Source organism: Gadus macrocephalus, chromosome 8 (assembly GCF_031168955.1).
Source record: "Gadus macrocephalus chromosome 8, ASM3116895v1".
In the NCBI taxonomy this organism is placed as follows: Eukaryota; Metazoa; Chordata; class Actinopteri; order Gadiformes; family Gadidae; genus Gadus; species Gadus macrocephalus.
This window is the reverse complement of record NC_082389.1, coordinates 9,737,806-9,754,062: the sequence shown is the minus strand read 5'-3', so window position 1 is coordinate 9,754,062 and position 16,257 is coordinate 9,737,806. Positions and strand designations below refer to the sequence as shown.

Here is a 16,257-nt window from a genome sequence, read left to right as displayed (position 1 = left end):
GAGAGCGAGAGACACGTGTGTGGTTTTGTTCGTCTTTGAAGATGGAAAACCACTAGACTTAAATAAAATATTGATCACATGACAACTAATCTGCTCTACATTTCAACACACGCATTCACAAACACACACTGTACAAACACACCACTTATTCACACGCACACGTGCCCCCATGTACAACCTCTACAACACATGCACACACACAACCAGACACTCATTATATCACAAACACACACACAGCTCTCTCTGGTTAGCCTCGCGGCGCTGCAGGAAGTAGATATGGCTGCGGTCGTAACCACGCCAACGATGCAAAGCCCCTGATTTACCCCCCCCCCCTGCCCTGCCTTTTGAGACAGGAAGTCAACCAACCTTCTAGAATGCTTTGTGTTTCTCTCTTCTTTCTTTCTCCCCCCCTCTCCCTCCACAGCCCTTGACATGCAGCCCAGGCCTCCTGATGTCCAGTGGGTGCCCACAGTCCTCAAACACTCCCCCCCCCGCCCCTCCTCCTCTCTTCCCTCCCTCTTGCTCCCCCTCCTCCAGCTCTTCTTCTTTCAGTCGGTAATTGTGTATTTTTGATCCAGAAATATTTGCTGTGAATCTTCGATGTCATAATCTACAAAAGGCACACACGCACACACACACACACACACACCCTTTATAAGGCAAACCTCAAACCCTGCAGACTTCACAGGGACCCTGTCAGGGCTCTGATCCCAGTTCAGATCCCCAACGGGGGGGCCCTTATCGCCGCCCTCCCTGGAGAAAGACATGTCTTTCATACGCCACCGCTATCGCTAATCATTAGCCCGCGCGCCGCTAGCACGTCAGGTCTCGACAGCGCTTTGAAGACGGCCGGCTTCACATCGGACGATCTGATTGGTTTAATGGGCCCTGGGACGAGCTGGGAACACACGCTTCAAACCCAGCATTAAACGTCACGTTTAGAGGCTTCAAGTTTAGCTCTGATAGAGGAGTGGGGAGGAGGGGAGGGAGGGGAGGAGGGGAGGGGGGGGGAGACCTCCACTCCTATCAACATTACATCAGAAGAGTGGAAAAGATATGAGAGATAAAGGGAGGAGGAGAGAGGAGAGGGGGAGAGAGACGAGAAGAGGAGAGAGGAGAGGAGGAGAGAGAAGGAAGAGAAGGAGAGAGAGGGAGGAGAAAGAAGGAAGAGAAGGAGAGAGAGGGAGGAGAGAGATAAGAGAGGAGGAGAGGGAGGAGACAGAGAGAAGGAGAGAGGAGGGAGAAGAGAGAAGAAGAGCAGAGGAGCCGTGGATGGTTTTTGGTTTAAGGGATGTTGCAATAAGAAGTAACCGATTCTCACATATTTAATCTCCTGTTCTACTCAACTTCCTCTCCTGTCTGGAGACACACACACACACACACACACACACACACACACACACACACACACACACACACACACACACACACACACACACACACACACACACACACACACACACACACACACACACACACACACACACACAAAGTGTTTCACATCAAAGCCTGTATCAAGTCTCAATGACTCAATCGACTCCATCCATTGACTCAGTCCTCATTGACGTGGATGCAGTGGTGTATAAAGTACTCAAAAGCCATACTTAAGTAAAAGTACAGATACCTTACTGGAAAATTACTTAAGTAAAAGTCACCTTTTAGAATAGTACTTAAGTAAAAGTATTAAAGTATCTGATCTTTACTGTACTTAAGTATCAAAAGTACTTTTCTGATATTAAATGTACTTAAGTACTGAAAGTAAAAGTACAAGTAACTGCTGTTAATAAAAAAGCAAAGGGTCAGAATTTTGAGAATAATGGAGTTTATTTCAACTAACACAAACACAATAGGCAAAACTCCACTAGGCCATAAACACTTCCGGTCCAACCTACCTCCAGGACCTCCTCACCGCTCATTTTAAATCAAGGACACTCAAACCTCCTTGCAGTGTTAAAGTGTGCTATACAAATTCAATTAATTATTTATCATTATTAAAACAGCACTGAAAGTAAAAAACATTTAAGTCATTACTTAAAACTAAAACATTTCCTGTTCATCTTCAAAAGAAGTTGATTCTCAAAATTTTGAGAATTCAGTCTCGCTCTTCTTGGGCTGAAGACTAGGCCTGCGATGCTAAATAGCCTTTCACTGGCTGCTGACAGTCGTAGGAGTTTTGATCGACGTAGCAACAGTAACTAAGCAAGGGGGCTTTGCAAACGTGCGCTGGGACAGCTGATTCGCCAAACAGGCTCGCAGTCTGTGTTCTACCACAGTCCCCGACGTTATTCTCATATCTCTCATGATTCATTTTTTTTTTTCTAAAGATGAGTTGATTTTGTAACGAGTAACGAAGGTTTCAAGGGAAATGTAGCGGAGTAAAAGTATCCGTTTTCTTCGCAAAATGTAGCGAAGTAAAAGTAAAAGTACAGAGAAATATAAGTAGTAAAGTAAAGTACAAATATCCAAAAAAACTACTTAAGTACAGTAACAAAGTATTTCTACTTCGCTACTATACAACACTGCGTGGATGTTGGCGCTTGACCTCAGATGTTTCCCTCACATCACAGTTCAAATTAGATGTGAAGTTATCTAGTAGACAGCTCATTAAACCGGCCAATGAGGTGGTGCCTCATTAACCGGGCGGGCACTAAGTTTAGGGAGCACTTTATAGACTGGGATTGAAGTGGGCGTGGCCACAGCCCACAGGAACAGACAGGAAGTCCTTATAAGGACTTCATAGTTGCAGAACTTTAATTCCCCGTCGTGGACACAAATTAAACCCTGGTCAGGACAGCACAAAACATCAACACACACACGCAGGCAAACGCAGGCACACAAACACACTAGGAGACGCACACACACGGACAGACAGACACACAGACACACACAAACCACACCCACACGGAGGTCCGGAGGGGCCGGTCTGGCTGCAAAGTGGCGTGACGCAGAATGTAGGCCAGCCAGCTTTCAGGGTCAGTAGAACACAGAGGATACCCTCCTGTTCCCACAGCCACCCGCAACCCATTAGAGACACACATACTCTGATGTACACAAACACACACGCACACAAACATCAAAACACTCTCTGATGCACACACACAATTTCTCTGATATACACGAACACACACACAAATATCAAAACCCTCTCTCTGACACACACACACACACAAACACCAAAACACTCTCTGATACACACACACATCCAAACACACTCTCTCATATATACATTTGCATCAACAAACTCTGATATACTCACACAAACACCCTCTCTGCCACACACATGCATCAGAACACAAATTTACACACACACACACACACACACACACACACACACACACACACACACACACACACACACACACACACACACACACACACACACACACACACACACACACACACACACACACACAGACCCAGTCTCTCTCAGACACAAACACACACAACTATACAGCAACACAAACCCACTAACACACACACACACACACTCCCCCCCCCCCCTCACACACACAAACACACACACACACTCCCCCTCTCTCTCTCAAACACACACACAGACCGCCCAGTGGGACGGTCTGATGTCCTCCTAGCAGGCGGTGAGAACATCCACGCTAGCTGCAGATAATGCATCTAGCGCGGCGCTATTAGCGAAGGGCTAGCGTGTTGTAAAGTGGTGCGTGTGTGTAGGTGTTGAGGCAGTTAGCGCAGGTCTAGTTTGTTAGCGCAGGGCTAGCATGTTGTAAAGTTGTGTGTATGTGTCTTTGGTGAGGCGTGTTAGCGCAGGGCTAGCTTGTTAGCGCAGGGCTAGCATGTCCGGCGTACGGTGGTGTGTGTGTGTCGTGGTGAGGGGTGTTAGCGCTGGGCTAGTGTGTTAGCGCTCGGCTAGTGTGTTAGCGCCGAGCGTGTCCGCCGTAGCTCCTGTGAGTGAGCAGAGCAGGGAGGTAACACAAGGAGAAGAGGGGGGTCCTGGGAGCAGTAACAGACACAGACTCATCTAAAGTTACAACATTGTAACTTTCCTCCGCTGCCGAATTTACAACCGGATGAACGAGCCGGACAACGAGAAGATCATCATTTATCTCCAACTGGGCCAAACACATAAAAACCTCAAGACAACACTAGAAGGTACTGTGTTTGTATGTGTGTCTGGCCTAGTGCATGCGTGTCTGGCCTAGTGTGTGTGTATGTGTGTCTGGCCTAGTGTGTGTGTATGTGTGTCTGGCCTAGTGTGTGTGTATGTGTGTCTAGCCTAGTGTGTGTGTGTGTGTGCGTGTGTGTGTGTGTGTGTGTGTGTGTGTGTGTGTGTGTGTGTGTTTATGAGAGCAGCCTCTCTGAGGACTGCCGGTCCCTCGGTGGAGATCAGCAGTAATGGAGGAGATTTAATAACGCTGGCTCTGCTTCTCTGTGAAGCCGCCCAATCACAGTGCAGCCCTCAGAGAATACCCAGCATTCAACACTGCCTCTCACTCCGAACACACGGACAGCCGACGCATTTTTGGGTCGCTGGCTCTTATAGGCCGACACAAACACTGACTTACTCACTCTAAGGTAAGTCAGGTCCAATCGTGTGTTCACCAGACACACGATTGGACCAGTGAACTGTCCAATAGAATCACAGAGGACGCGGGGCTTGTGGCGTTTCGGTTGGAAAGGAGAAACATGCTAACAGAAATGAGACGGCTAATAGATTTGTTTGTTATTACATTGATTGTGAGTTAGCTAAGGCTAACCCTAATCTCAATATAAGCAAAGAATGCATACTAATATTTTAATAATGTGATTATAATCAACCCCAACCTTTGCAGGAACAGAATATTTTCCAGTTAACTGAGGCCCTGCCTCCTCTATGATTTAATTTGTTGCCCCACTGGACCAATCACAATCACAGAAGACCACATAGAAGGAAACGATGTGGATGTAGCTGACTTCTAATGATGGTAATGCTACCTAATAACGCACTTCCTGTTCATCAGTAAATGGTCATCAAGATTAGGCAGACATGTTGTCAGGAGGAGCGGGGCTTAGGATAAATTCATTAGGTTTCAGAGACCATCTCCAGAACGTCAACAGCTCAACAAGAGTTAAGTGTGTTCTTTTGGTCGATTCCTCGGCTGTAATTGTGGGGAAACTCTGGAGAGCAGTGAGATTAACCCTCAGATAATAATGTGCTTGGCAGAACCAAAAGACAACCAGCATCCGAAGGGGGGTTTCCCCAATCTGGCAGTGGCAACCCGACAAAACACATATCAACTTTACCTACTGTACCTCACCTCCAGACTCTACCTCCCCTCCAACTCTACCTCCCCTCCAACTCTACCTCCCCTCCAACTCTACCTCACCTCCAACTCTACCTCACCTCAAACTCTACCTCACCTCCAACTCTACCTCACCTCCAACTCTACCTCCCCTCCAACTCTACCTCCCCTCCAACTCTACCTCCCCTCCAACTCTACCTCACCTCCAGACTCTACCTCCCCTCCAGAGTCTACCTCCCCTCCAGACTCTACCTCCCCTCCAGACTCTACCTCCCCTCCAGACTCTACCTCCCCTCCAGACTCTACCTCACCTCCAGACTCTACCTCACCTCTAGACTCTACCTCACCTCTAGACTCTACCTCACCTCTAGACTCTACCTCACCTCCAGACTCCACCTCACCTCCAGACTCTACCTCACCTCCAGACTCTACCTCACCTCCAGACTCTACCTCACCTCCAGACTCTACCTCACCTCTAGACTCTACCTCACCTCCAGAGTCTACCTCACCTCCAGACTGTGTGGAACGGTAGCGAGACACCGCTGAGCTAATGCTACCGTTAGCATCCCCTCTAGGAACGGTAGAGACACGCCTAGCTAATGCTACCGTCAGCATCTCCTGTAGGAACGGTAGAGATCCACGCCGAGGTAATGCTACCGCTAGCATCTCCCGTAGGAACGGTAGAGAGCCACGCCGAGTTATTGCTATCGTTGGCATATGCTGTAGGAACGGAAGAGAGACACGCCTAGCTAATGCTACCGTTAGCATCTCGGCTAGAATGTGCTAGCTCCGCGGCGCTGAGGTAACCAGTGTTAAACGTGAGTTCAGGGCAGCAGAACCCTGGGTTCCCCACAGTGTCCGGGTTTTAATCAGGCTCTCCGAGATATGAACAATAAGAGGCGGGGATTAAGGAGTGGAAAGTATTTCCAGATTGTTCTGAATAGCGGGAGAAAGGGTCAGTACTGATTAAAGTAACAAAGACGACACAGACCGGCTCAAACCAGTTCTGGGACCTTCTGCTGGTCGCCACTCAACGGCTGCTGCTGCGATAAGATTAAGATTAAAAACGGTTCTCAGGGGAACGAAATAACATTCTCCTCTGCTCTCCGTTTCTATGGAGATGCTTTTACTCTGATCCAATCTCGCTTATGCCCCAATATATCAGCCGACACCTGCTTTTCAAATCCGACAATAACAAACAATAAGAGCCTATAAGATGGCTGTCTGCGTGGGCTTTATTGACTTCCTGTTGTTGGAGGCTGAGGACAGGAAGCTTCCTTCCTGTTCTGCGGCAGGTATATGTTCCTGAGGACTCAGGAGCTCAACTCGACTGCTGTCGGAGAAGATTGTGTTTCAGGTGTTTTTTAATGTTTCGGCCGCTACAGTTTGGTAATAAAACCAAGCGTTACTGTGAAAACAAGCCACAGCGTTTGTGGAGGTTAGACGTCTCAACACACCGAGGACAGAACTGCTTTAAAAGAAAAGAACTGAAAGGAGAAAGATTGTCTGTTCCCAGTATTTCCTGGCAGACGTCTGCATCTCTTCGATTGGACGGCCAAGCAAAGCCCCCAGTGTCCGTGTTCCTCACCAAACTAATAAAGTTGGGGGAGCTGCTGCTATTTGTTAGCTTGTGTTTGGCTGGGCGTTGGGGGGGGGGGTAACCAAGGCCTCAGAACCGCCCACGCACAGAGAGAGAGAGAGACACAAAAAGAGAGAGTGGGAGAGACAGAGAGAGAGAGAAAGAGACACAAAGAGAGAGTGAGAGAGAAAGAGAAAGAGAGAGAGAGCAAGAGAGAGACGAATGAGGTGAGGCAGCTAATTTTCCATGATGCATTAGAAACGTTTACCCTTTTGATTCGGCCTCCAGTTGTAAATGGTTTAGTTTCAGGTTTAATTTAGCGGTTAAAGAGAAGCTTAAGTTATGGTAAGGGTTCGGGTTAGCCATGTTCCGAGGGGTTATTCAGCTGTAAGCGTCTCCTAAAAGGAACCCTGAGCCGCCCACACAGCCCTGGCGACCAGAACGTTGTTCCAGAGAAGGAGGCCGACCTGACAGCGGAACACAGAGCAGGAACCCACCCCAACGGCACCCAACACACCGGCCCCAACTGAAGAATAGGAGTCAGGCATGAACGACCTGGAGGAAGCTTGATTTTAGAAATGACACCAGCTTCTCTGGGAAATCAAGTGTTCTTCATATCGTCATGTATTCATACCAGCGTTCAAACACACAACAAACCAAGTCACACACAGACACAATTCTTCATATCGTCGAGTATTCACACAAGCGTGCAAACACACAACAAATTAAGTCACACACACGCACACACACACACACACACACACACACACACACACACACACACACACACACCAGCGGGAGAGGGAATAAATTATGAATGAATTAAGGCTGGGGAGAATCTCAACGGTGTTGGAGGAAGAATGCGAAAGCCACCGCAGACTCATCTTGAAGCGATGAAAACACAACTGTTCACAATTATCTGCTGGATCTCATCCCGCCCGGGTGCAGCGAGAGACACTTTGGCAGCTCTGGTTTCCCACCATGCACCGCTTTGCCCCCAGAGCTTCAGCTTGGACATAAATACACCAAACACTTAACCTCTTAACTCATCTTAAACATGTGGAGACAGACAGACGGAGAGACAGACAGGACAGAGAGACAGGGGAGAGAGACAAGGGAGAGATTCACGGGAGAGAGACAGGGGAGTGACTTACTAACAGAGAAGAGAGGGAGAGAGAGAGCGAGTGAACAAGAGCCAGATCAAGAGAGAAAGAAAGAGATAGAGATAGAACGAGAGAACGAGAGAGCGAGAGATAGAGAGTGAGCGAGAGATAGAGCGAGAGTGAGAGAGAGAGCTAGAGAGCGATCGAGAGATAGAGAGCGGCAGCGAGAGAGCTAGAGACAGAGAGAACAGAAAGTATTCCATGTACTTTCCCCTCAGGGCTCACCCCCCTGAAATACCAGTTGGCTCACTGGGTGGGGGGGTTTGCTCTGGCTAGCCCTGAAAGGTGGGTCCACCGTGAGTGACAGGGAGGGCCGTGCCTTCCCGTCCGCTGACAGGAAGTAGCGCAGTCTACGAAGGGTTGAAAACACAGCAGGACTAAGGGAGGTGGGTTGTGATGTCACAAATCCACCGCTAGCCCCTGATTGGCTGTGGCGGAGGAGGCGGCCCCGTTGGGTGATAGTTAATAACCCAACGGCTGGATGAAACACTGAGGCGGATCCGATCAACGGACCAGCGGATTATAATGACAACACACAGATAAAGGTCATTACCCCTGGCTGGAGGTACTGCTTCATGACGGAGCGACAGGAGAAGGGCTCTCCGAACACACCGACCAAACCGGGACGTAGCGACCGGGACTAACCGACTGCATCTCGTCAGGCCGGCTGGAACCGGTCAGGTTTTTAGAGTCAATGGCCTGTCCTGATTTAGTCTGACATGGAGGGGGAACTCCTCCACATGATGGACCGAGCGGATCTCCACCTCTGTGATCTAAAAGTCACCAGGACCTCTCCCCTCCATTGGGGTCTCCTCCCAGGACCCCCGCTCCACAGAGCCACACAAGGTGTGCCTTTGTCTCCCAGAACCCCGTGCTGACGGGGCCTGCTTTGGCACCTTTCCCAGAATTCCTCTCTGCTCTCGTTCCCCCCCCGTCCCACGGAGGCCGAGCCCAGACCCTCGCTCCACTGGGCCCGCGACAGCACCATCCCCACCACCCACAATAACCAGTGACCGGACCCATCATATACTGGGAGCATTCCAGTGACCAGACCCATTCATATACTGGGATTATTCCTGTGCATTCATCCATCAGACCAGTGACCAGACTCACTCTATACTGGGAGGGTTCCAGTACATCGTTGAAACGTTTGAAACAAAGGTCAGGTGTCAGAGGTCAGGGGTCAGGAGCTGGGTGTCCAGGTCTCAACACGTTCAGGGTCCCGAGGCAGACTAGCCCTCCCCCCTCCCCTACATATCTGTGGACAGGGGCCCCTCCCCCCTCCTCTCTCTGGTCCTCCTACCTGTCTGCGGACGGGGGCCTCCCGTTGGGGGCCTTGCTGACGGGGGTGTAGAGGGTGGAGTCTGAGAGCTGGTGGTGGTGCTGGTGCTGGGGGTGGGGGGGCAGGAGGCGGGGGTAGGGGAGGCGGGGGCTGCCCAGCGGGGGGTCAGAGGCGGGCGGGGAGGGGATGCCGGCGTACGGGTGCTCCTCTGCCTCCTCCTGGTCGCCGTGGTTACCGCCCAGGGGCCGGCACACGTCCAGGATCTCGGCGTAGTCCCGCTCCCGCGCCTGACGCTCTCGCAGCTCCCGCTTCTTCTGCTGGATCCTGAGGAGGAGCAGGAGGAGGAGGAGGAGGAGGAAGAGGAGCAGGAGGAAGAGGAGCAGGTGGAGGAGGAGGAGCAAGAGGAGCAGGAGGAGGAGGAAGAGGAGCAGGAGCAGCATGAGGAACAGCAGCAGCAGGAAGAAAGGAGGATGAAGAGCAGGACGAGGAGAATGAAGACATAAAGGAAGAGGAGGTAGAGGAGCAGGAGGATGAAGAGGTGGAGGATGAAGAGGAGATGAGGAGGAGAAGAGATGGTGAGGGGGTAGAGGAGCCCAGAAGGAAGAGGAGAAGTTGGTGAGGAGGAGGAGGAGGTAAGGAAAAGCAGAACAGGAGAAGGGCATGAAGATGATGAGCACCGAAAGAGACCAGGGAGAACCTCCACAATCATTGCGACCAAAGCAGCCAACGGCTACCAGCTAGCGGCTACCAGCTAGCGGCTACCAGCTAGCGGCTACCAGCAAGCGGCTACCAGCGGACAGATAGCAGCTACCAGCAAGCGGCTACCAGCTAGCCCTTAGCAGTCATTTTATTGACACATTTCTCACGCTCCAATAAAATGACCCAAAGTTGAGAAGGAACTAAATCAGAAGAGTGAGGGACAGGGAAGAGGAAGATGGAGGTGGAGAAAAGGAGGTGAAGTGGAGGTGTGTGGGGGTGGGGGTGGGGTGGTGGGGCAGTGCGGGTGGGCATCAAGTGGGATCCGTCCAGGACCAGAGAGTGTCAGACCGGACCCCAGGAGCACTCCCTGATCCACCGCGACCGGACCAACAACAGTCCACTTCGTACGCCCTTCCTCCTCCTCCGTACCGTGTGGCTCAGGAGGTGGAGCGGGTTGACTGGTAACCGGAAGCTTGCTAGTTCGATCCCCGGCTCCTCCTAGCTGAGTGTTGAGGTGTCCCTGAGCAAGACGCCTCACCCTGCATTGTTGACACTGCCGTCGTCGGTGTGTGAATGTGTGTATGAATGGGTGAATGTCAAGGCAGTATTGTGAAGCACTTTGAGTGGCTCACCCTCCCCCTCCTCCTCCAGCTGGGGAGGAGGAGGGGGAGGTGCTGGAGGGAGGGTAATACTCTAGAATGCCCCGTGAACAGTCAAAGCTGCTAACCAGCGATTTCGATTTTCTCACATTTTCTTCCTGTTCGTCTTGCGTCAGGTTGTCGGTACGATAAATGTTTACTGATCATTTATTCATTCGCTTCGGAGCCCCCATTCAATACAATATCAAACAGTCGGAAAGCAAAAACCTGTTTTTAACTGGAGGTCTTAAACACAAAGCAACACACAAAACTAAAACAAGGAGATTGACACAGAGCCGGCGTTGGCGGCGGCTAGCCGGCCGTAGCTCGGGGGGAACCGGGAGGAGGTGCATGTCGCTGTCATCAGGACCCGCCCCGGTGGAGCCAGAGGAGAGCCTTATGCTAGCGGCCCGCTAACGAGCAACAGCGGGGCGTAATGGGCTATAATCAGCACGGCCCCTACACACAAACAGGCTAATTAATTAGCACGCTAGGCGACAAGCTAACGGCCTTGGCATTCATAAAGAAGCCTGGATGACTGGCAGATTGCCTGGTGGTGGGGGGGGGGGGGGGGGGGGGAAGAGAGAGAGAGAGAGAGAGAGAGAGAGAGAGAGAGAGAGAGAGAGAGAGAGAGAGAGAGAGAGAGAGAGAGAGAGAGAGAGAGGTTCATCAACCCACACTAAAGACCCCCAAGAGAGACACAGCCAGACTCTCCACTCAGGACCACGCACTCCAAACCAGGGGGTGGAACCCAGAGCAACAGGGGGTGGAACCCGAGAGCAGCAGGGGGTGGAACCCTAGAGCAGCAGGGGGTGGAACCCTAGAGCAGCAGGGGGTGGAACCCTAGAGCAGCAGGGGGTGGAACCCTAAACCAGCAGGGGGTGGAAACCTAGAGCAGCAGGGGGTGGAACCCAGAGCAGCAGGGTAAATGAGGCCCTCTGATTGGTCAACCGTGGCTTATATGAAAGTTTCAACACAGCTCCAGAGGAGGTTCGACTCCTGGTTCACAGTTCAGGGGATATGACAGATCTGGCGTCCATTTCGTGGCCCTCAGAGCGCAGGCTCACCTTCGGCTAGCTAAATATGGCTCCCCGTTTTCAGAACCAACATTTTTTCAATCTTCTCTGACAATATCAACGCTCAGATGGGACGAGATGGACAAGTTTTGGTTTAACGTTCAAATGCTCAAATAAAGGTTATATTTACAACAATGGTTTGTAAAATGGGCATACAGACTTGACATAACACAATGCATTATGGGAAATTCCATGATTTCTACTGGTTGCACCCAGCGAAAACAACGCCCAAAACACAAAAACAACAGCATCCAGGGCAGTGAGGAAGATGTCCGCCGGTCGCCAGCGTCTGAACGCGAGCGCTCGCTCACCTCTCCTGCTCCAGCTTCATGCGCTGCGTCTCCTCCTCCGACGCCTGCGATTCCTCCGTCCGCCACTTGGCCGAGCCTTTCCGCTCCAGCTTGTCGCCGACGCGTTCGTCCTTCCGATTCTTCCCGAACCTACCGACATTGGAGTGCGTTGTGACGACGTTAGTGACGATTATGATTCTGAAAACTGTTTTAGTAACAACAATAACACAATGCATACAATAATATTAATTATAAAAGGGTAATAACGTCATTAACGACACCATGGGTTAGCATATGCTAGGCTACCGCCAACAACGTTAACCCGGGCTAACGCATAAAGCGATAATATCCTCATAACAACAACATAACTGTAAAAACACTACAAAGCAACAGCAAGACGATACGAAGATGCTTGAGGTGATAACGGTAATATTCCGATGTTTCTGATTCGTATTTATCGATCCATTTACACAGCAGCTTTTCACTGACGTAACCCGACGGTAGAAAGTGACAAAGGCCCCAGCAGAACGCTAGATGTGGCCGGGAGACGAGGTGTGTGTGTGTGTGTTGTGTCTCCGCTTAGATCCTGATGGCAGAGTGATCCATCACTCAGACTCTCGCTCCACATACCACTGGCTTTCATTAACACCCTGTTTAATACTGCCTCGCACGCCCGCGCAGAGAGAGAGAGAGACACACACACACACACACACACACACACACACACACACACACACACACACACACACACACACACACACACACACACACACACACACACACACACACACACACACACACACACACACACACGGAATAAACAGACAGATAGCGGTGAAGATTTACGAGGCAACGGCAGAACTGGTGAAGGGAGGAGAGAGAGTTTGGAGGAGGGTTGTTTAATGCTCTCCGTATCGCGTGTTTTATTAGCCTCTCCATTCAGCACCGCCGCCTCTGTGACTTACTGGGGACTACTTTCAGCGGTGGAGGGAGACGGGCGGTGATTGAGGGGCCGCGGTGCGTTTCGTGTTAATCCATCGATGGGGAACTAGTGTCTGAAGTGCCGGCCCGACGCAGGGAGAGCGAGCTACACTACAGGACACAGCGCCACAACTAGTTTACATACTACACAACCACTTCAGACGCTACACAACACTATACAACACTACACAATACAACAGAGCCTCAGGGCCATGAAACTATTATTAAGGGGAAGAGGGAGGGGGAGGGAGAGGGAGGAGGGAAGGTAAGAGTTGGAGGGAGGGATGGGGAGGAGGAGAGGTAAGAGCAGGGAGTGAGAGAGGTATGGTTACAGAGATAAAGAGAGGGAATCCCCTCTGCATTACTTCAATCTAAAAGTGGATTATGTCTGCTGTGTTGCTGTGTGAAAAGAGCAATATGAATAAAGTTTGATGTAATTGGATTGGGTTCCAGTAAGTAGGGGGCGGGGATGGTGGGGCTGAACCAGACCAGTCCATTAACAACAGCTTCCTCCCAGACAGGAAGTAGGAGATCCCTATCATATCGTCTGGGTTACGCTAAGTGTTTGTGTGTTTGTTTGTGACAGTGATTGACAGGTTTATGTTGTGGTTTTCTCCCGTTTCCTGCATTGAAACGCCATATTCGAGCAGAGCTACTATTATTATTATTGTCATCATTGGTGGTATTATTATAATAACTATTATTATAAATGTGATCTGTGCTTTGGCAAGAAACAGGCGTTCAGAATCACACGTTCTCAAAGACTCACCGCGAACTACATTTTACTCCATGAGAATAGAACAATGAAATTAGGGTAAAATTTCCCAGGAAGTAAATGCATTGGATATGATGCTTAGGGCTGGGTAAAAATATATATTCATCAATGCAGTGCAATTTATTCATCAATGTACTGCAATTTATTTGTTCTTGATTCAGAAATTTTTGAAATTGATTATTTCCATAAATAAAGAAACATACTCAGTAATTGTAATCTAGAACCGAGTATGCCTAAATTGACATGCACTTTTACATTTGTCCATGTTATGATTATTACTTTTATGCTGCAAGTTTAGCTGAGGAACAATACTATACAATGTTGTATTCCCTTTTTGCTAATTAAAGCACAATGAAATGGTTAATTCATTTTGAAATGGTTAATTCTAAATAATATTTAGGTATTTTTGTCATCTGCACGTATTATTGAATCGATATCTTAGCAATTGGATCAAAATCAAATCGAATCAAGTCGATATCGAATCGAATCAAGGCCTAAAGAATCAGAATTGAATTGAATTGTGAGGTACCTTGCAATACCCAGCCCTAATGATGCTATTGATGTACGATTGTGTTAAAAAAATAACTATGCTCCCGAGACATCTGTCAGCCCCGGTGGACGGTGGACGAACCAAAATGGCCGCCATAACTTAGTCCTACCTGAACATCTCCCCCAGGCCCTTCAGCATGCCCTTCTTGGCCTTGCCCTTCTCCTTGTCCTTCTCCTTCCCTCCCTCGCTCCTCTTCTTCTCCTTGGTGGGCGTCTTGTCCTTCCTCTTCTCCTCCCTGGGCCGGTCCGAGGAGGCGGACCCGTTGGCCAACCCGGTCAGGGGGGTGAGGTCTGCTACCGTGGAGACCGAGTCCCGCCCAGACCGGGAGCTCCCCTCTGTGTCCTCCTCCACTGGGGGGGGGGGGAGGAGAGGAGATGGAGGAGAGAGGAGAGGGGAGAGGGGAGATGAGATAAGAGAGGGAGCAGATGAACAGAGCCATGAATAGATGGATCGACTAGATCAAATTATTTTCACTTGAATCATATGTTTTGTACAGGTTTAACAAGCTATTAGGGAAAATCCTAACCAAAGCTAACATAAGAGGCTGGCTAACTTAACCGTTAACCAAAACGATTCGCTAACCTAACTGTCACACAGCGTTAACCACGCCCCCGCCTCCCTGTTCACAGCACCACACCCTGACTCAGCATGTGTGTGTGATGGTGTGTGTGTGTGTTAGTCACAAAACTGTCACTCCCGTGCTTCATTACAAGTGTAGCCGCCGGCTCACCGCTACTCACACGCCAATCAACCCCGAGCTCTAACCACATACCCACAATGCAATGCACACTTACCCACAATGCAGTGCAGTACTAACATGCATCGTTTGGTTATAAGCATATCAACATCTTCACTAACAAACAATATAACAACTGCAAAGCAAACCATCTGCGGTTTAGCTTCCTGCTAATCAAGGAGGGCAGACAATTTGTGTGTTTGATGCTAGCTGTTGGTTACATCTCTGACTTCAGTCTGTTGTTTCAGTACAAACCCTCTCAGCTCTCTGTTCTTAGGGCACTTCAGTGGCAGTGGAGGGAATCGAACCCCCGACCCTACTCCAGGGAAGATAAGATCCAACATGAGGTCTTACGTGTGTCCATGCCCTCATCTTCTTCTTCGGTGGTGATGGCGGCAGCGTTGGCGGCGGCGGTCGGCCGGTCATACGATTTATCGATGGCGGCGCGGAAGCTCTCGTTGCAGCCCCGCCCCCTGATGATGCGGGGGCGTGGCCTGTGGAAGGGGTGGTCCCCTCCATTCAGGGTCACCTCGGCCACGGCGGTCTGGAGGCTCTCCAGGGAGCTGGACTTCTTCAGGCCCAGAGACGGACCCACGTCCCGGGGAGACGAACCTGGACGGTTACGGAGAGGCCGGAGGTCAGACACAACGGCCCAGCTAGCATTATCGGAAACATTTTCAGGATTTTCGTGATTCGCGTTCGTTACTCCTATCCAAAAGAGACTCGTGGTGAGTTATTTTAGATGTCGTTAAGGAGCAGGTAAGGATGGGGCGTCTGGATGAACGACTGCACTGGGGATCGAACCCAGAACCACGTTTCTTTACAAAGAGACAGATATACGTATCTAAAGGAATCACATCGTTATGCTTTCTGAGGGAGGCCTGGCTGTGTTCTTTCAAATTAAAAGCACAACGTCCCAGGACGAACCCAACAGCTTGATGATTCTACACCAACAACCACGATAATAACAGTGACACAACAATAACGGAACACTAACACAACAATAATGCCACCGCAGCAACAGGGAACTTTAATCCACAGCACTTGTGTCTCTATAGTCATTATAAGTGAAGTGGAAAGCTGTCCATCTGTGGGCCTAAGCTGCCCTCTCCACAATAGAACACTCTGTCGTTTGTTAACTGAACGCCGTCCTCGTGAAAACTATGGAGGATAAACCACACTGGACGTGTAATCTGTCAAGGGCTTTGGCTTCCTTCACTTCCACAAAGGGTG

The 16,257-nt window shown here is 49.9% G+C and overlaps 1 protein-coding gene and 1 long non-coding RNA gene across 2 annotated transcripts in view; both read right to left on the bottom strand.

The window, feature by feature from the left end:
- Positions 1-2,236: 2,236 nt before the first annotated feature.
- LOC132462920 (uncharacterized) lies at positions 2,237-8,198 on the bottom strand. The gene is made up of 4 exons (XR_009526930.1): positions 5,670-8,198; positions 5,437-5,471; positions 5,340-5,368; positions 2,237-5,270 (listed from the first exon to the last, which is right to left on the bottom strand). It is a non-coding gene; the product is annotated as an uncharacterized LOC132462920 (long non-coding RNA).
- Positions 8,199-8,232: 34 nt separating this feature from the next.
- Positions 8,233-16,257, bottom strand: part of pard3ab (par-3 family cell polarity regulator alpha, b) — a 51,337-nt gene continuing 43,312 nt past the window's right edge. Inside the window, exons 16-19 of the mRNA XM_060058699.1 lie at positions 15,379-15,636; positions 14,398-14,638; positions 12,004-12,132; positions 8,233-9,603 (exon numbers count right to left, since the gene is read on the bottom strand). Coding sequence (XP_059914682.1) covers positions 9,297-9,603; positions 12,004-12,132; positions 14,398-14,638; positions 15,379-15,636 — 935 coding nt within the window. The 3' untranslated portion in view covers positions 8,233-9,296. The remainder of the gene's footprint in view (positions 9,604-12,003; positions 12,133-14,397; positions 14,639-15,378; positions 15,637-16,257) is intronic.